Raw genomic sequence first — 18,725 nt, 5'->3', positions numbered from 1 at the left:
TCTGAGGTGACTCCCCTTTGTTCCTGGGGGTACCGGGACCCAAAATTTAGAGGCTTGGAACCTAGGATCTTGTTATTTGGGGGCTGCACAGGAGATATGCTGTAACTGACAGGCCAGGATGGGGAGGGCTGAGACCCTGGTAATCCAGCAAGGGGCTGGGAGGGGCGGTGGCAGGTGGCCTCAAGGGCCAAGGAGGCAGGCGTGAGTCACCAGGGGCTCAGAGGTGAAGCCACAGGACGGGCCTGAGCAGCCCAGCATGGGTGTGGGGACGAGCGGGGTAATAAGAGAGGGGAGAAAATAGGTGTGGCAGCCCCGGCCGTGGGTAAGATGGAGCCTGCTGCGGGGGAGGCGGGAGGAGACACGGGGAAGAGTTGGAGTCAGAGGGAGGAGGGCCCTGCCCACACAGACCCCTTCTTCTCTAGACTCCGAGACGGGCGAGGATGACATCAGCGATGTGCAGGGGACCCAGCGCCTGGAGCTTCGGGATGACGGGGACTTCAGCACCCCCACGGGTGAGCTATCTGGGCTGCTCCAAGAGCAGGCGGGCAGGCTTCCCCCAGGAGGTGCCTGGGCTTCACCGTGCTCCTTTCTCTAGGGGGCTCCGACACCCTGGTGGGCACCTCCCTGGACACACCCCCGACCTCCGTGACAGGCACGTCAGAGGAGCAAGTGAGCTGGTGGGGCAGCGGGCAGACGGTCTTGGAGCAGGAAGCGGGCAGCAGGGGTGGCTCCCGCCGCCTCCCGGGCAGCCCAAGGCAAGCACAGGCAACCGGGGCCGGGCCACGGCACCTGGGGGTGGAGCCGCTGGTGCGGGCGTCTCGAGCTAATCTGGTGGGCGCAAGCTGGGGGTCAGAGGATAGCCTTTCGGTGTCCAGTGACCTGTATGGCAGCGCATTCAGTCTGTACAGAGGACGGGCGCTCTCCATCCACGTGTAAGTAATGGCCTCACCCGGGCCCGCACTCTTCCGCCTCACCATGCCGTCCCGCACTGCCCCTCACCGCTCCTTCAGCCTCCACCCCTCTTTCCCCTGCACCATCCGTCCCTCTGTGCACTTCACCGCCCCTGCTGCCACCCTGGCCCCGGCTACCTACTCTGTCCTCCCACACCGCATCCTCCCTCCTCCTGTGCTGTCACCACCCACAGCCTCCTGCTCCCACCTGTGCCATCGCCATGGTCTCGTGGACCCCTCTGTCCCTTCCTCATCCCCTCCAAGATCTCCACTTTCCCAGGGGCCCTCTCCCACCTCGCCCATTCAGGCTGCAGTTGTCCCCAGGATTCCCCGCCTCCCCCCCCCCCCCCCCCCGGGCCCCCTCCGTGCCTGCTGTCTCAGCAGCTGCTGCCTTTTCTTCTCTCTGCACATTCCTGTTCCCATGTGGGCCTTTTTCTGGGAGGAATGGAAGCTTTCTGCAAAGCAGCTCCCGAGAGAGCAGGAGAGCAAGGGAGCATGAGCGTGGCCAGGAGAGAGAAGAGAATGAGGTGGTCAGGGAGTAGATGGGGCCAGGGGCCTGGGAAAGCAGGAGGATGTGGGCTGTGTGGGAGGCAGGGGCGGGCAGGGAGGGCTGGAGTCAAGGGGCTGGGGTAGAGGCAGAGGGCTGGGACTGGTGCAGGCCAGGAGCATGTGAGGGCCTGGTGGGACATGCCTGTGCAGGGGCGGGGCAGGGCGGTGGTGAAGGTTGTCCTGGCAGGGGGTGGCGAGGAGCCTGAGCGGAGCGGAGCAGAGGTGTTGGAGTGAGGCTTTGGAGCCCTTTTTGGAGATTTGGGGGCTGGCAGATAAAAGAGGGAGTGCTATAGTAGAAGAGGGGAGTGGCTGATGATGGAGGTATTGGGGGGACATTTGGGGAGCTGAGAGGGACCTAGCTTGTGATGGGTATGGGTGTGTGTGTGGGGGGGGACCATCATGGAGGAGAGAGAAGGAGCCTGGTGGGGGGAGGCTGTTTTGAAGGTGGTTGGGGTGGCTGGTGGTAGGCAGGGGAGAGGTCTGGGGCAGGGGAGGCTCCCTGGCTTTATGTGGTTGGCATGAACCAGGCGCTCCTGAGCCCTGGACTTGCCTTTTCCTTCCCTGCCTTCCTTTGCCAGGCCTCAGCCTGAGCCTGGAGTTGCTATGGCAACTTCTGAGGAACCCATTTCCTTAGTGATGTCTGTGGTACAGAGGCTGGCCTAGCGCTCAGAACTGCTGGCAAGAGGCCTCCTCTGCTGTCCCCGATTTCTCTCGGATTTCTCTAGGAGCCTTAACCCAGTTCCCAGAAGCCTTTCCTCGGGGACGGGGACTCTGCTGTCCTTCCCCCAGAGTAGACTCTGCCTCCCCGCAGGTGGCTGGCTGAGGTTCTGTTCCCTCAGGGCACCGTGGATTGCCATTCTGCACCTCACCCTGGGGCGGGTGGCTGCCCCAGGTAGTCCGAAACAGCCTTCCACTCAGGCACCCCTAGAACTTCTGCTGTGGCCAGTACCCTATTTCTCCTCCCTTCCGTGCCCTCAGAATCCTAGACATTTGGAGGGAATAACGGCTCAGGAGTTAGACTGCCTGGGTTTCAATCCTGGCACCAGCCATTTCCTAGCCGTGTCACCTTGGTGAGTCACTTTACCTCTTAAGCCTCAGTTTCTTCATCTGTAAATGGAGACAGCTGCTAGCTCAGAGGACTGTTGTGAGGATGACAGGAATGAATGCATCTTAAGCCTTTAGTACATGCCTGGCCCCCAGTAAGGATTCAGTGAGCCATTTCCTGAGTTTTTATTAAGCTCTCTCTAATGTGTTAGGTATGATGTTAATATCTCGGATTCCTTTCCTTGCTTGATGTGTCCCCCAAGAGTCCAGAGGGAGGAAACTGAGGCCCAGCTCTTGGGCAGCAAAGCTCTGTGGTGAGAGGGGTACTCTGAGCTGACCAGCTCCTTCCTTCTTCCTCTTCTCCCACACCCCTTCTCCAGGCCCACGCAGTAGTTATTTCTGAGCTGAGTTATTCCTGAGCATACCCCTTTGGGGAGCTTCTGCGCTGGGGGTGGGGTGGGGCAGAGGTGGCAGCGTGGTTTCAAAGGACTCAAGGTAATTTTCCCAGAGGCAGGACAAAGTCAAAGGCCTGTGGTAGGGGCACTTGATCAAAGGGAAGGAGAACCTGGCTCTTCTAGTCTCCCACCCCAGGGACCTCAGCTGCCACCTGCTGTGTTCACTGGTGAGGGTCTCAGGTCTGGTGAAGCACCTCAGGTGCTAGGTAGTCCCTGAGATAGGGCATCAGCTCCCAGAAGGCTAGTGCCTATTCTTCTAGGGGTACTCCTGCTGAGGATGGGCAGGGCTGTGGGGGCCAGCTGGGGACAGGAATGAGTGGGAGGCTGCATTCCTGAGAGGGCCCCGCCCCATCCAACCCTCCTGCCTTTCCTCACCACTTCATCCTTTGGGTCCTAAGCTCATTCTTTTCTCTTTCACCGCTCAGTTCTGTTTCTGCTGTTTCCCAGCTTCTGGGGCTGGGGGGAGGGGCCTGGCCAGAGCCCCAGGGGCTGAGTCTGTACTTGGGCCCAGCCACCAGCCCAGTCTTCTGGTGCAAGGGCTGCCAACCTCTCCCCAGCACCTGCTCTGGCTGTTCCTTCCTGGGGAGGGGGGAGAGGGTCTGACCCATGTCACCCCCAAGCCTTCCCAGCATGCCCCACCGTCCAATTCCTATCACGAGCTGAAGGTCTAGGAGGGGAGACCCCTAAATCTTCTACCCCTCTTCGTCTTGGTTCTGCAGCAGTGTCCCTCAGAGCGGCTTGCACAGGGAAGAGCCTGATCTTCAGCCTCAGCCGGCCAGTGAAGCCCCTCGTCGCCCCGCCCTACCGCCTCCCTCCAAATCCGCACTGCTGCCCCCACCGTCCCCTCGGGTGGGTAAGCGGCCCCCGCCGGGACTCAGCGCCCAGCCCCCGGCCACCCCCACATCGCCCCACCGGCGCATTCAGGAGCCCGTGCTGCCTGAGGACGCCACCGCCGAAGAGAAGCGAGGGAAAAAGTCCAAGTCGTCGGGGCCCTCGCTGGCGGGCACGGCGGAGTCCCGGCCCCAGACGCCACTGAGCGAGGCCTCCGGCCGCCTGTCGGCGCTGGGCCGCTCGCCCAGGTTGGTGCGAGCCGGCTCCCGCATCCTGGACAAGCTGCAGTTCTTCGAGGAGCGACGGCGCAGCCTGGAGCGCAGCGACTCACCGCCGGCGCCCTTGCGGCCATGGGTGCCCCTGCGCAAGGCCCGCTCGCTGGAGCAGCCCAAGTCCGAGGGCGGAGCGCCCTGGGACACACTCGGGGCCTCGCAGGAGGAGCTGCGGGCCACGGGCAGCGTGGCGGAGCGGCGCCGCCTCTTCCAGCAGAAGGCGGCCTCGCTGGACGAGCGCACGCGGCAGCGCAGCGCGGCCTCCGACCTCGAGCTGCGCTTCGCCCAGGAGCTGGGCCGCATCCGTCGCTCCACGTCGCGGGAGGAGCTGGTGCGCTCGCACGAGTCCCTGCGCGCCACGCTGCAGCGCGCCCCGTCCCCTCGAGAGCCTGGCGAGCCCCCGCTCTTCTCCCAGCCCTCCACCCCCAAGACCCCACGGGCCGAGAGCCCCGCCGCCTCGCCGCCCCCTCCGAGCGTCGTGGGGAAGCCCGGGGACGAGCAGGGGAGGCCCAGGAGCCGCGGGCCGGCGGGCAGGACGGAGCTGGGGGAAGGCCCGCAGCAGGAGGTTAAGCGCCGGGACCAGTTCCCGCTGACCCGGGGCAGAGCCATCCAGGAGTGCCGGAGCCCCGTGCCGCCCCCTGCCGCCACAGATCCCCCTGAGGCCAGGACGAGAGCACACCCGGGTCGGAAGCGGGAGCCCCCAGCACAGGCCGTGCGCTTCCTGCCCTGGGCCATGCCAGGCCAGGAGAGTGCCGCTGTGCCTCAGACCTTGGAGAAGAACAGGGCGGGGCCTGAGGCTGAGAAGAGGCTGCGCAGAGGGCCTGAGGAGGACGGTCCTTGGGGGGCCTGGGACCGCCGAGGTGCCCACAGCCAGGGCAGAGGTCGTCGGGCCCGGCCCACCTCCCCTGAGCTGGGTAAGGCCTTAGGGAGGGCCTAGAAGTTGCTGGGAGCTGGGTGGGAGGGTGTTTGGGGAGAGCTGCGGGGCAGTTGTGAGGGTGTGGTTTCACAGGGAAGCTATAGACCCAGGTTCCACTTAGAGTGAAGGATTGTGAAGGTCCTGGTGCTAGAACCTGCCTGCTGGTGAGGCAGCGAGCTAGTGTGTTGTGGTGGAGGCTGAGTGGAGCTGAGCAAAGGTGCCCAGATGCCTTTGTAGGTGCTCTGGGTCCACTGGGCTGCTGGGTCAAGGATCTAACCATGGTGGAAGGCAGTGGTGGAAACCTAAGGAGCTCCTCCAAACTCCACCACTCTGTGTGGGAAGAGACGGAAACCCATCTCTGTAAATAATGTCAGGTCCCGGGTAGAGGCGAGCTTTGGTCCAGCCAACTCAGCTTCCATCCCAGGACTATCCCCTGATCCATCCGTAGCCGCGAAGATTGGACCCAGTCTTTCAAGCTAGCCTCTCTCCCATCCTTGAGTCCTTGTGTGGCTGAGCTGACTGTGGGCACATGCCAGCCTGAGTGTCATCTCCTAGTCCTCCTGTGGATGGTGGCCACCAGCCAGAATGCCCCTGTTCCTAATTCTGCTCACCCTGAACACCAGCCTGGGGTCCACTCCTGGATGGAGGCAGAGGAAGCCATCCTCGGTTTGCTCCCACCCCTTGATGCTTCCCAGGCCAGATGCCTCTGCTCACTGCACCCAGGACACCTGGTCAGGGTCTCTTTCATTGCGCTTACCACCTTGGATTTTTCCTCATCAGAATTACTTTATTTTTCACTTAAGGATTACCATCTTAAAGTTTTTAAAGATAATTAGGTACCTGCCCATCATCCTATTAGCCACATTATTACATAGCACAACACAGGCACTGTGTGTCCCGGGCTCTTAGGGGCGTTATTTTATTTAAATTTGTATGCCACCTCTGCAAGCGGTTGGGTGTTATTTATCAGCTTCATCTTACAGATAACAAAACAGAGGCACAGAGAGGTTATCTAATTTGTCCAAGGTAATGGAGCTAGAAAACAGCGTAATTGGGATTCTGACTGCTCCTTTGGCTACCTACCAGACTGTACCTTGTCTAGCTTATAGGAGGTCAGAGTTGGAAAGTACCCAGAGGGATCCACTACTGTGGAGCTTTAGGATGTCTTTGTGTGCACAAGCTTCCTGTAAGCACTTCTTATGTCTTGCCGTCTCCCTGGTACTCATACAGAGCTTAGCGTGCGGTAAATGCAGTGTTACTGTTTGGTGGATGGACGGGATCAAAGCCGATTCATGAGGCTCTCAGATGGCTACTGGACCCACCTGCTGCTCACTCTTTTGAATCTAAAACTTATTTGACCGTTTACCCCATGTTACCCTGTGACGGCGGTATTACTGCTTAGGGCTTGGGTTGCTGTTTGCTTGTACTGTCTGGAAGCTGGTCGTATCTGCGCTGCTGCTAAGAGCACTTGCATAAAACAGGGCCTGATCTACCCTCCGCGGTGGCTGATTTGTATAGACACGCAGACACAGTCCGGGCCTTCCTCCAGAAACCACAGTGACTGTGGCTGAAGTTGAGAAGCCAAACTAGAAGAGAGAAGAGAAGCCAGAGTCCTGGCTGCCCTGTCCTGTTTGAGAATGCCCCCCGCCCCCTGTCTTTTCTTCCCTGTCTCAGGACATTCAGGAGAGAGACCCCTTGATCCCCCAACCCCCACCTTCTAGAAGCCCTTCTCCCTGGGTTTGGCTTTCTAAGATCCGAGGATACCATTATCCGCTCTCCCCCTGAGTCATCCCCACAGGGACCGTGTCCCCTTACCCTGTCACCCATGTCTCCGGCAGAGTCCTCGGATGACTCGTATGTGTCCGCTGGAGAAGAGCCCCTCGAGGCCCCTGTGTTCGAGATCCCCCTGCAGAATGTGGTGGCGGCCCCAGGGGCAGATGTGCTGCTCAAGTGTATCATCACTGCCAATCCCCCACCCCAAGGTGAGCTCCAGGACTGGGCCCAGGCTATGGTTGAGACACAGAGAGGGGGAGGTAGGGGAGGAGGGACATCTGCTCCATGGGGCTGGCCCGTCCCCTGTGTGTGTTTTTCGGGAGCTTTCTCAGAATCCCCCGGGAGAGGGGAGGGCAGGCCTGGGCTTCTGTGAATGGGGTGGGCTGGGACGGGGGCGGGGGAGTCCTCAGGTTTCCCTAGGGTGGGGAGCAGAGTGGTTTGGGCTCTGTGTGGGGTGAGGGGAGATTTGCCCCAGTGGACTGCTGTGGGCCATGGCAACCAGTCACACCGCTCCTTCCCCACAGTGTCCTGGCAGAGGGATGGGTCTGCTCTGCGCAGTGATGGCCGCCTTCTCATCCGGGCTGAGGGCGAGCGGCATACCCTGCTGCTCCGGGAGGCCCGGGCGGCTGATGCCGGGAGTTACACAGCCACCGCCACCAACGAGCTGGGTCAGGCCAGCTGTGCCGCCGCACTGGCCGTGAGACCTGGTAGGGAGCCTGTGGGCCCCGGGTCCCGGGTGGGATGAGCAGTGACCCGTCCCACTCCCGTGCCTAGAGCTCAGGCTCTCGGCCCGCATGCACTGTCCGTTCTCACATGTCGGCTGCTCTGCTGGAAGCATTCCAAGTGGCCCGGCCTCAGAGCGGGGGCCAGATTCCCAAAGGCACACCCCAGGCCAATTCATGAAGTCTCTGAAATTTGTCTTCATGCATCCTCTAAATGCCATCCTCCCTTGGCATTTCCCTGAAAATGGTCCTGTGGGGAAAGCAAATTCTCCTTGAGTCTCTGAGAAAAAGAATCTCCCAGCTCAAAGGGCTTAAAAGCCATCAGGAGCCTTCTGAGGTCATTTCCTCTAGAAGGGTACCCCTTCCCCCACCCATTAAAAAGGATGCTTTTAAGTGCCACAACCCTTCCCCACTCCCTTGGTCCTTCTGTTGAACCCAAAGCCCTGAAGAGAAGGTAGCTGAGAGCACCTCTCTGGAGATGGCTGTGACTGAGGCCGCCTTGCTTTCTATTTTTATGAAAGCTCTCACTGGTTGTTGGACTGCTTCCTTTGGGTGTAAGCCCAGTTTCTTTCAGGTTCAGGGTAGGGCTGGACTGGTGTCAGTGTGCATGGCTAGTTCTGCCCATTCAGGTTGCTGGGCCTGACAGTGTGCTGATCCTGGGCAGTGAGGGTGGGGGAGGTGAGGCTGGGTAGGGGGCGGGTTCCAGAAGGAAAAGACACAGACTCAACCCGCAAGGATATTAGCTCTGGGTCATCAAGCTAAATCAGAGAACCTAGGTTGGAGGACAGTGCAGGGCAGAGGAGCATCAAGCAGTGGGTCAGTGTCATGGGGTGCTGGATTGAGAGGCGCAGGGGCCCTGAAAGACATTGGGATGTAGAGAGGCAGCTGGAGGGGCTGGGTGTGCCTGGACCGGGAGCAGTCCACGCTGTTCCGTCCCTTTCTCTCACTGGATATGATAGGAGGTTACAGAGTCTGTCTTGCTGTGGGCCCAGGACTTCTGTACCTTCACGATAAGGGTGATTTTGGTGGTAGCTCCCCTGAGCCCCAGTCCTGCCTTTGATCCTTTTGTTTGTACCCACCTGCCTTTGCAGAACAGCAGGCCTTCATCTTCCGTAGCTTACATACCCCTCCCAGGAGGCTGTGTTTTAGTCTTTCTCCTTTTCCTCGCCCCTCCCACCACGCTGAATCATGCTGTCCCCTCCAGACATGCTTCCGTCCTTCCATCACCTCTGGGATCTGGCTTGTGACTCAGCTCCCAGCTCTCCTCAGGGGGCCTGGGGCTGGCTTCAGGACTCTGGTCAATACCTGGCTTGGGCTGAGATTTGGCAAGGAGGTTGGGGGGGTGCCCCAATACTGGCTTGTGGCCCATTTGGGAGCCTTTTAAGGTTGGGAAGGAGGCTTGGGGCAAGGCAGCTGTCTGCACTAGACTGGGAGCTCTGTTTGTCGTACCGAACCTCCCTGCCCTTCAGTTTCCTCATTTGTATAATTCTACCATCCTCTCGAACAAAAGCAAATGCGTGAATGGGATTTATGTCAAGCTGTAGACAAATGTTAGCTGTTAGCATTATTGAGGGGTGCCGTTGTGCCCAGGTTTCCATGAGGCTCCAGAAAGCTGCCTTTTCCTTTTCTGCGCATTGTCCAGACTGTCTTAGGGACTCCTCCCCTGCCCTTGCCAGGCCTGCGGCCCCAGCTCCTCCATATTTCCCAGCCTCTGGGCCCTCAGCCCATCATGGCGTGTCTGTGCCTTCCCCCCCCAGCCCACCCTGGGGAGCCAGAAAGGCTTCATCGCATTAGGCAGTGGCACTTGGCTTTGCCCCCAGAGAATAGCCCCCATAAGTCATGCTGACTCCGCCCCAGGGCTCTCTTGGCGGAAGCAGACTTTCTTCCCCTACAAGGCACTGTTTGGTCCGGAGCGGCTGGACCAGGGCCAGTGGACCTGGAGAGCAGCGGAGTGGGCGGAACCAGGGGGTGGCACAGACATTTGGCAAGGGCGGGGGTCTCGGGCCTGGACTGTGTGCGGAGTGGGGGGGGTGCTAAGAAGGGGTGTCAGGCAGTGTGGCTGCAGGCAGGGGGCAGGCAGGAAGCGGGGGAGCCAGCCGAGGGAGAGAGTGTCTGATAGGAAGAGGCCTCCTGGAACCACCTCCCTTTCTTGTTCCTTTTTTTTTTTTTTTTAAAGATTCTATTTATTTATTTGACAGACAGAGACACAGCGAGAGAGGGAACACAAGCAGAGGGGAGTGAGAGAGGGAGAAGGAGGCTTCCTGCAGAGCAGGGAGCCCGATGTAGGACTCGATCCCAGGACCCTGGGATCATGACCTGAGCCGAAGGCAGACGCTTAACGACTGAGCCACCCAGGCACCCCCCCTTTCTTATTCCTTAATCCCCCACACTAGAGCCCTAAAAACCAGGGCTGGCTGCACAGGGCCCTCTTGGGGTGCCCACCCCCAAAGGGCCTGCTTTGGAGAGCCCACAGATCGCAGTTCCTGGTTGGGAACCACAGGAAGAGGAAATGGGTAACTAGACAAATTTAGTTGTCCAGTTACCCATTCCCATACCCATTACACCATTACTCAGGCACTGTGGTTTGAGGGCAGGGTCTGGTTCTCATCACCCCCCAGCCCCAGGCCCCTTCCAGCCTGCCCCAGCCAGCCCACTGAGTACTTCCGCTGAGGCCATAGTCGTTCTCCCAAAGGGTGTGTGTGTATTGGGACGGGTGGTTGGGGAGTGTGAGAGGTATGCTTACCTGAAGCTGAGCATTCTTAGCTGCCCACATCTATCACACAAGCATTTACTGATACAGCCTGGCTGCCAAGTTCTGCATCTCTCTGGAGAGTGTCCTTTCACACCTGTCCTCTTATTTGAGCTACATCACCCCATATCTGTCCCTTGGAGAAGGACATGATAGGTGGTGATATTCCCATTTTACAGATAGGAAGACAGAAACATGGAGAATGAAGTGGCATGGAACTAGCCCAAGGCCAGCAACCTTTATTGAGCACTTATAATCTGCCTAGGGACGTCGTAAGCAAAGGGTGATTCTGGGTGCTGGAAGTACTCACGTGTGAAGCAAATAAGCTTAGGTGGATGACAGATGAAAAGAACATGAGTAGTTAGCATCTAGTAAACGCTTCCTACATACCAGACTCTGTGTTGACTGGGTTACCATATTTACTCTTGCCCTGGGTGGTAGGTTCTGTTATTATGCCCACATTACGCATGAGGTTGCTGAGACTTGGAAAGCTTCAGCAAACTGCTCTAGAGAAATGCTGATCAGTAGAACTTTCTGCCATGGGGGAAATGTTCCATATGTGCCCAGTCCAGTGTGGTAGCCACTAGCCACGTGTGGCTGTTGAGCTCCTGAAATGTGGCTAGTGTGACCAAGGAACTGGATTTTTCTTTTATTTCCATTTTAATGAATATGCATGTAAGTAGTCTCAGGTGGCTAGTGCCTGTTGGGGTGCTCAGCTCTAGGAGCAGAGGGCCGGTTGGGGGCTGATCATGATGTGAAGCCCTGTCCCTGGGTCTCCCAAACCGTCCCTCCTTACTGTCCCCTCCCTGCTACTCGGAAGAGGTTCAGGGTTAAGGAAGAATTGTGCTCATGAGCTCACGCTGGGTGGCCGAGGTGGAGGGGGGGAGAGAGGCAGAGATTGCCGATGCCCTCTGTGGGTGGGTCCTTCCTCTCTGGACTCCTCATCTCCACTGTGGCTGTGATCCTGCTTTGTCTCCCTGCATGCCTGGTGGGAGCACATTCGGCTCAACCTCCACCTTGGGTCCTGACAGGAGGCCCTTTGGGTGCTGGTCAGGAGGAAGGGGGATATCGGGGCTCCATCCTGCTGCCTTCAGTCCTCCCTCAAGCACAGATCTTGTATATTTGAAGCCAAGGTTCTAGCATTTTGCAGCTGAGACCCTGGCCTCTTCACATTTCCTTAGCTGGCCACAGTTTTCTCCTCTGTGAGGTGAGGGTCCGTATACCCCTGGGCTACTTACTTGGTAAGATTTATGAGGCTCTGTGGGAATGAGGATGTAGGTGAAGACCTTTGGGCCAAAGGATGTGGCTTTTCAAACTCATTCTGGTCCCCCCATATGACTGACACTGAACAGTTTGGTTATGGGGGGCCAGAGAATAAAAGGAAAGGCACCAGCATGTGCCCCTGCCCTTTCTCCTGGCCATGGCTGCTGCGGAATTACAGCTTCTTCCCTGTGAAGGCAGGAGCTGCTGACAGATGGGGGGGATCTTGGAATGCCACCTGATCCTGCTGCCCATCCTTGAAGGGGGTTTGGACAGCATCTGAAAAAAACAGCGTGGTCCCTTGACCAGACTCAGCCCTTCCTCCCGACTCCCGTCTTCCAGAAGCAGGTTGGCCCTGTGGGGTGTCTCCCAAGGCTTCTCCCTCAGAGTGGGGGTTATCACGCTCAGCCTGTCAGAAGAACAGGCACCTAATCTCGTGTGGGTGCCAGTGCTTTATCCAGCGCGGGGCAACCCCACGTAAGCGCACGTGGGGAATTAACTGTCTCTGTGGCTAGGTCAGGCCGGCTGGCAAGTTCTCTCCGCTTCCTTGCCCATCTGAAACCAAAACAGAAACCTCTTCTTCTCCTCTGGAGGGGGCGATGCCCACGGTGGCACGGGTGCGTTTCCAGCTGCGGGCCGGCCCGCAGCTCCCTTTTCCTTGGCCTCGCTGTCTTCCACGGTGGCGCGACCACGGCAGACGTTTAGAGGAATGGCCTCTGGAGACAGCGCCAGTGGAACGCAGGTTGGGAATGGCCGGGCCATGCAGGCGAGCTGGTTAACGCCCGCGTGTCACCCCTTCCCTCCCTCCGAAGCCTCGAGGAGCTCCCCTTCACCTTCCGAGTGAAGGCCCCACTCCTGAAGCTGGCCTCCACTGTCCGGACCTGAGGACGACCTGAGGGTGTCTGGAGGTCGCTGAGGCAGTGGGAGGCACCCACTCTAACTCTCAGCTTTACCCAGTTCGGTGGCCAGCATGTTGAGCTACAGTTGTCTGCGTGTTCTTGCTGTATCTGAATATTTGCTCCCACAGCTTCCTCCTCCAGAAAGACTTTTTCCCTTTTTTTTTTCTGCTTCAACCAAACTCTTAATTCCTATACCACCCCTTCCCTCAGTTACCCTGTCTTCCCTGAGCCCAAAGGAATCTGCTCTCTGCGGCCCTCATCTGCCCTTCTCTTCCCTCCTTATCATTCCTGCTCACTGTTCGAGTTGTGTATGTATTGGGGTTGTCATCCCTACCAGCCAGAAGGCTCCCGAAATCATGACCGTGCTTTGGCCACTTCTTAGCCCCTGTAGCCATACCTGGAGGCCTTTCTGGATGGTCCGGGGCTATGTGGACCGCAGGATTGTGTGTGAGGTAGTGGTTTGTGTGGGGGTGGGTAGAGATCTGTGTGACTTTCCCAGCCCCTGGTACAACCTGGGTGACATGCAGAGGCTGGGCCAGACACGCATCTGTAAGGGGTACTAGTGAAGATCTGCCCAAGAGTGGAGGAGGTTGGGTTAGCCAAGAAGTCCCCGGAGCAGCGGTCTTCCAAGTGTGGTCCCCAGACCAGCAGCATCTGCATCACTGTGGGAATATGTTAGAGATGCGCAGTAACATACCCAGACCATCAGAAACTCTGGGGGTGGGGCACAGCAGTCTGGGGTTTAAGCTCCATCCCGAGGCACCGTGAACTTTGAAAATCCCTGCTGTCGAGTCAGGGACCTTGCTCAAGATGGGAGGCCAGATGGTACACTTGGGCTGTGGAGCCAGACCTCTGAGGTTCAGAACCCTGCCCTGAAGTTTGTTTAGTGGCCAGATAAGATAGAATTCACCTCTTAGGGTCGTCTTCTTCCCATGAGGATCATAGGGGTCCCTAAACTTTCATGCACATAAGAATCACCTGGAGTGCTTTTTTAAAAAGGTTTATTTGAGAGCGAAAGAGAGCAGGAGCAAAGGTGCAGAGGGAGATGCAGGCTTCCCACTGAGCAGGGAGCCCGAAGCGGGGCTTGATCCCAGGACCCTGGGATCATGACCCGAGCCGAAGGCAGATGCTTAACCGACCGAGCCACCCAGGTGCCCCACCTGGAGTGCCTTCTAAAAATGTAGTTTCCTGACCTCCGTTTTAGGAAATCTAATTCTTCAGGTCAGAGTAAGTGAAGCCCAGGACTTTATGGTTTAAATAGGCTCCCAGGTGGTCCTGATGTGGGTGGGTGAGAAGCCCTGGTGTAGAAGGCCTTTCATGTAGGTGGCTGCGACTCTGTGTACCCTTAAATGTCTCAAGGGATGTTGGGACCGGTGTTGAGCTGAATGTGCTGGTCTGGGGAGGGAGAGCCCCACCCTACCCCTTCACACACACCTTGAGGGCTCCCTTACACCTGTATTTTCAAGTGAGGCCGACCTGGGAGCGGTGTTGAAAGGCCACACACGTGCAGAGTCAGCATGTTCTAGGGGTGGTGGGGTGTGTAGGGGCAGCATTCACATGGTGGGCGTATGTACATGTTAGGTTTGGGGGGCACCTGCTCCCCACTTCCTGGCTGGTGTAAGGATGTTTCCCACTGTGAGAGCCCGGCTTGTGGGTGGAGCAGGGCTGAGATACAGGGACTGGCTACAAAGATGGTTTTGGTGGTGGGGCTAGTAAAAAGTGGGGTAGCGCCAGGGCCTGGTGTGGAACCCCAGAGGTTTTGGGAGCTGGAGACAGAGATCCTCCACCTTTGAGCGGGCCTGAGGACCCTGATTCTCATGATTGCCCCCAGAGTGCAGTTCCCCAAACCACCACCAGGGGTCTCTGAGGCTCCCGGCAAACCTTGCCAATCTGCTTTAATCTCTGCTCTCCCTCCCTGGGGGTGTGAGTGCCTGCAGCGCCATCCAACCTCCAGGTGACCCTGGTGGTCACCAGGCTCCGTGGCAGGGAAGGGGCTCCCGCCTCCAGGGGCCATGCCTGTGGTCTCAGCATCAGCTGGTGGCCAAGCCCCAGACAGATGTTCACCAAATGCCATTTGGGCTTGCCTCCCCACCTCCACCTCAAGACAGCCAACCTGAATGGTGGCCCCCCCCTCCTCAGCCAGTCCCCCCTCCTCCTTTACTGGCAGTGCTGGGAAACACAGGTCATAGCTTGGGAATGTGGCCTTGGGTTGTGGGGGAGGGTGATGAGAGAGAGGGGGGACGCCTGGGTAGCTCAGTCGATTGGGCATTCAGCTCTTGATTTCAGCTCGAGTCATGCTCTTGGGGTCACAGGGTTGAGCCCCATGTCGGGCTCCGCGCTTGGTGGGGAATCTGCTTGGGATTCTCTCTCTCCCTCTCCATCTGCTCCTCCCTGTCACGTGTGCGCATGTGCTCTCTGTCTCTCAAATAATAGATGAATAGATTTTTTTAAAAAGTTGGGGGGAGAGAAGGCCATGTGACCTCTCTTCAGCAGCTCCCCTGTTCTGCTGCTGATCTCCAAGCCCCTTCCCCAGCCCAAGTGCAGATGGCTGCTAGTTGTGGGGCGTTACTAGAAGCAGCCCCTGCCTCATGATCCTTGGCCCTGGTGAGGCTGACAGGGTAAGGGGCCATTGCCAACAGGTGTCCCTGTCGGAGCCGGTAGGAGGAGAGGTGGGTGCAGGCCCAGTGCCCCTGAGTGGTGCTGGGCCAAACCTGCCATGGCAATAGGGGGGAGGCAGAGGTGGGATTTGGGGCCCCATCAAGTTGAGGGGGGGTATTTCTGGGAAGGAGGCCGAAGGTCCTGACAGTTCTCTGATTCTCAGCACCAGAGAAAAGAGGGTATGGCCTGGCTCCAGTTTCTGAGGCTTGTCAGCACATTTCCATGTGGGGATCTGGGTGGTTTGGTCAGAACAGGGGGCATCCTAAGGGCCATCTGCCATCAGTGCCTCATGCGGTGGGTTTGTCGGAATGAACGGCTCAGGGCAGGCATCTTGGGTGCTGCGGCATACGCCCTACCCCGTCTTCCCACTGGGACTGAGGCCCCGGCACTTTGAGTTGAGGCGCCAGTAAGGGGGCTTTGCTCTTGTCAGGGTCCAGAAACTGTAAAGAGAGAAAAGGCAGATCCTGCTGCTTGGGAATGAGCAGGGTGGCTAAATACAGCCAGGCCGCGCGCTTGCTCTGCCCCTCCCCGCTCCTCCCCCTCTGCTCCAGGGCCCCGGGCTGCTTGTGGTCTCAGCAGGCACCACCTTCCCAGCCAGCTGCCTGCCTGCCACCCAGCCTGTCCCTGCCTGGCGGGCCCCCACCTCCTCCTTCCCCTCCTCAGGCTGCTTCCCCTCCCCCAGGCCCTCGGTGGAGAGCCTCAGCAGGGTCAGCGCAGTGAGTGGGGCTGGGCAGGCTGGGCTTCTGCTCCCTGGGGAGCTGGGTGGGGTGGGCAGTGGGCAAGCAGCAGGAGGGCCTGGTGCCAGGGCAGAGCCTTCAGGACAGGCGCAGCCTGGGGTCTGTGTGCAGTCTCGGGTGAGTTGGGGTGCAGCCCTGTGGGGGGCCGGGCCACAGGGGCTTGGGGTGGGGGAACCAGGAGGAGGGACCAGGGGGCTGTGGCGGATTCATGTCTGTATTTGGTAGTCGGATAGGAGCCAGCTCAGTGAGGCTGGGCCCCTGGCCAGTTGCAGGGGAGGGCGTCAGGGCCCTGGGGACACCCCTCCCCGAAAGCGAACACTGGTGCCCCCCTCCCCGTCCCCAGTCTGAGTTGCCCTTCTCTGTGGGTGACTCAAACCGCTTTTCCCTCCCCTGAGAGTTTGGGTGTCCATGTTCTAGGGCTGGGGCCCACAGGTGCCTCTGGGGTATCTGGGGCAGGAAGCTGAGAAGGGAGGGGGGGGAAGGGCAGGCTGGACAGTGCCGCCTCACTGGCCCTGGCACTGCCCAGATGGGGCTTGTCTGAGGTGTGTGTTCCTCTGCACCAGGCCCAGCTCACCCAAGAAACGGGTGCCCGGGCTATACCACTCTGGGGACCATCCGCATTAGGAGCCTACAGTTCCATGCCAGGAATGTGGGTTCCCTGCTCCAGTGGAATTTCAAGTGTCACATTCAGGCCCCTCTGCAGCCTGAATCCCTTGTCGCAGGCTATTTGCTATGGCTCCCCTACTGGGAAGTTCAACAGTATCAGTGCTAGGAGGGTTTGGGGCAGAGCAGGATTCAGGGGCTCGGGGACAAGAGACATCTGAGCAAGGTCACACAGCAAGCAAGTAGGAGCCCCATGAAGTAAAGTCAGGGCAGGGCTGGCCTACTTCCTGGGCTGTGTGGATCATTCCAGACCTTATCAGGTCCTTGATCCGGAGCGGATCTACCCAGCTCTCTCATTCTCTGTACCCCCCCTTCCTCCTCTGGCGTCTCTCTCGGTGCCACTGTCTCTCCTTTGTCTCTTTTCCAGGCGGGTCCACATCACCTTTCAGCAGCCCCATCACCTCTGACGAGGAATACCTGAGCCCCCCAGAGGAGTTTCCGGAGCCTGAAGAGACCTGGCCCCGCACCCCCACCATGAAGCTCAGTCCTAGCCAGAACCGCCGCTCCTCTGACACGGGCTCCAAGGCACCCCCCACTTTCAAGGTCAGACCCCTGAAGCTAGCATGCAGCCCCTGGGCACCCCCATTCCTTCATGTGTGCCCTTGTTCTTGGGGCCACACCAGGTTCGCACAAGACCTAGAGCTTGGCCCCATTAACCCTTCTTATCTGGAGCCAGCCTCCGGCAGCCCGGTGTGCAAAAAGCCTCTGGCCCAGAATCCTCTGGCCCCCAGGAGCCGCAGCTGGGCCCTGATTGTCTCCCCTGACACTTTGGGGTCCCCTTCAGGTCTCACTTATGGACCAGTCAGTAAGAGAAGGCCAAGATGTCACCATGAGCATCCGTGTGCAGGGGGAGCCCAAACCAGTGGTTTCCTGGTGAGTAGCAGCACCCCTGTCAGCTTGCCCTGCTCCAGGCTTGGCCCTGTGAGGCCTGGCTCTGGGGAGAGGGGAGTGGACCCTTTGTGGACTTCCCTGTGATCTGCCCAGGGGTCTCATCCCAGGTCCAGTGGTGCCACTCCCTGAACATGCCCCCCGCCCCTTTGTTCAGGCTCATTCTGGGCTTCTCCTTCTGGTGGGGGTGGGGGGGTTGGGTAGCAAAAGTCCTCCTGTCTGTTCAGCTGGTGATGAATGGGCAGGAGTCATCTCTTAGAGAAGGCTGCCCTCGCCCACCCCCGTCAGGTGACAGCAGGGTGATTTTCGAGGCCTGCTCTGTGCTCAGCCCTGTGCTAGGCCCGGGCATAACAATTTGTTTCTGAGCGGCCAAAACCAGGGGTTACAGGGGGCCCTTGGCTACAGTGCTTTATCCCGGGTGCCTGGAACCCTGATTACTGTTTGCTTGGGGTTTTATTAGTTTGGGTCTTAGTTTTCATTTGTGATTAATTGTGTAGTCCCCTATGTGATTTTTTTTTTAACATTGTAAGTTATTTCTTACTCATTTTGGGAAGTGGCAAAGCTGTCTGTTCATTATAAATAATAAAAATAAGACACAAAGACGTTTCAGAACAATTAAGAGCTGAATAGCTGTGGTTGGGTTACAAGAAGGGTAAGATCCAAGTAGGCAGAGGTGTTCCGGAAGTTGCTGGGGGAGGGGTGGGATGGCGGAGTCGGGGTGAAAACTTGGCCCTAAACCCAGGGGCAGGTCTGGGAGGTGGGTAGACGACGTGAGGAGCCTGCAAGGACAGGTGAGGACCTGGGCCCCCAGACGGAGTCCTTGTCCCTCTGACAGGCTGAGAAACCGGCAGCCTGTGCGCCCAGACCAGCGGCGCTTTGCCGAGGAGGCAGAGGGTGGGTTGTGCCGGCTGCGGATCCTGGCCGCCGAGCGGGCCGATGCTGGCTTCTACACTTGCAAAGCGGTTAACGAGTATGGTGCCCGGCAGTGTGAGGCCCGCCTGGAGGTCAGAGGTGAGTGCCTCACACTCTCCATGAACCACCCCCCACCCCAGCCCCACGGCCCTAACCCTTGCCTCATCCTTGCTCAGAGGCCAACTTTCGGCCTTAGAGATCCCGTAGTTGGTCGCTTATATTGTAGTTGAGTAAACTGAGGCCCAGAGAGGGGAAGTGACTTGCTCAAGGGCACACGGTGAATCTTTCAGAGCTCAGCCTACTCCACAGTATGGCCTTCCCCGTGCTCAATCACACCTGTCCCTGATGCTAGCCAGAGAGAGACCCTGCTTCCTGCCACCAGCTGTCCTCTCCCCACACTCGTCCAAGCTTTTGTCGCCTTGCCCTTCCCAGGCTCCTCCCTCACAC

The 18,725-nt window shown here is 58.6% G+C and overlaps 1 protein-coding gene across 12 annotated transcripts in view; it reads left to right on the top strand.

The window, feature by feature from the left end:
* SPEG (striated muscle enriched protein kinase) overlaps positions 1 to 18,725 on the top strand; it is a 55,604-nt gene that overhangs the window by 8,795 nt on the left and 28,084 nt on the right. For 8 of the 12 annotated variants that reach the window (XR_012374087.1, XR_012374090.1, XM_025886961.2 and 5 more), the window contains 8 exons: positions 423 to 512; positions 596 to 932; positions 3,718 to 5,015; positions 6,856 to 6,999; positions 7,315 to 7,497; positions 16,846 to 17,021; positions 17,263 to 17,351; positions 18,202 to 18,377. Coding sequence is in view for 10 of the 12 variants with exons in the window: in XM_025886961.2 (XP_025742746.1) it covers positions 423 to 512; positions 596 to 932; positions 3,718 to 5,015; positions 6,856 to 6,999; positions 7,315 to 7,497; positions 16,846 to 17,021; positions 17,263 to 17,351; positions 18,202 to 18,377 (2,493 nt within the window). In the remaining 2 variants the exon portion in view is untranslated. Of the gene's footprint in view, positions 1 to 422; positions 513 to 595; positions 933 to 1,382; positions 1,478 to 3,717; positions 5,016 to 6,855; positions 7,000 to 7,314; positions 7,498 to 16,845; positions 17,022 to 17,262; positions 17,352 to 18,201; positions 18,378 to 18,725 lie in introns of those variants that run through there. The other 4 variants (XM_073878266.1, XM_073878273.1, XM_073878274.1 and 1 more) reach the window with 2 other exon arrangements.

This window comes from Callorhinus ursinus, unplaced genomic scaffold, assembly GCF_003265705.2.
Source record: "Callorhinus ursinus isolate GAN/ISIS: 27379988/994484 unplaced genomic scaffold, GSC_fseal_2.0 scaffold2, whole genome shotgun sequence".
Classification (NCBI taxonomy): domain Eukaryota; kingdom Metazoa; phylum Chordata; class Mammalia; order Carnivora; family Otariidae; genus Callorhinus; species Callorhinus ursinus.
This window is presented reverse-complemented; position numbering and strand designations above follow the sequence as displayed.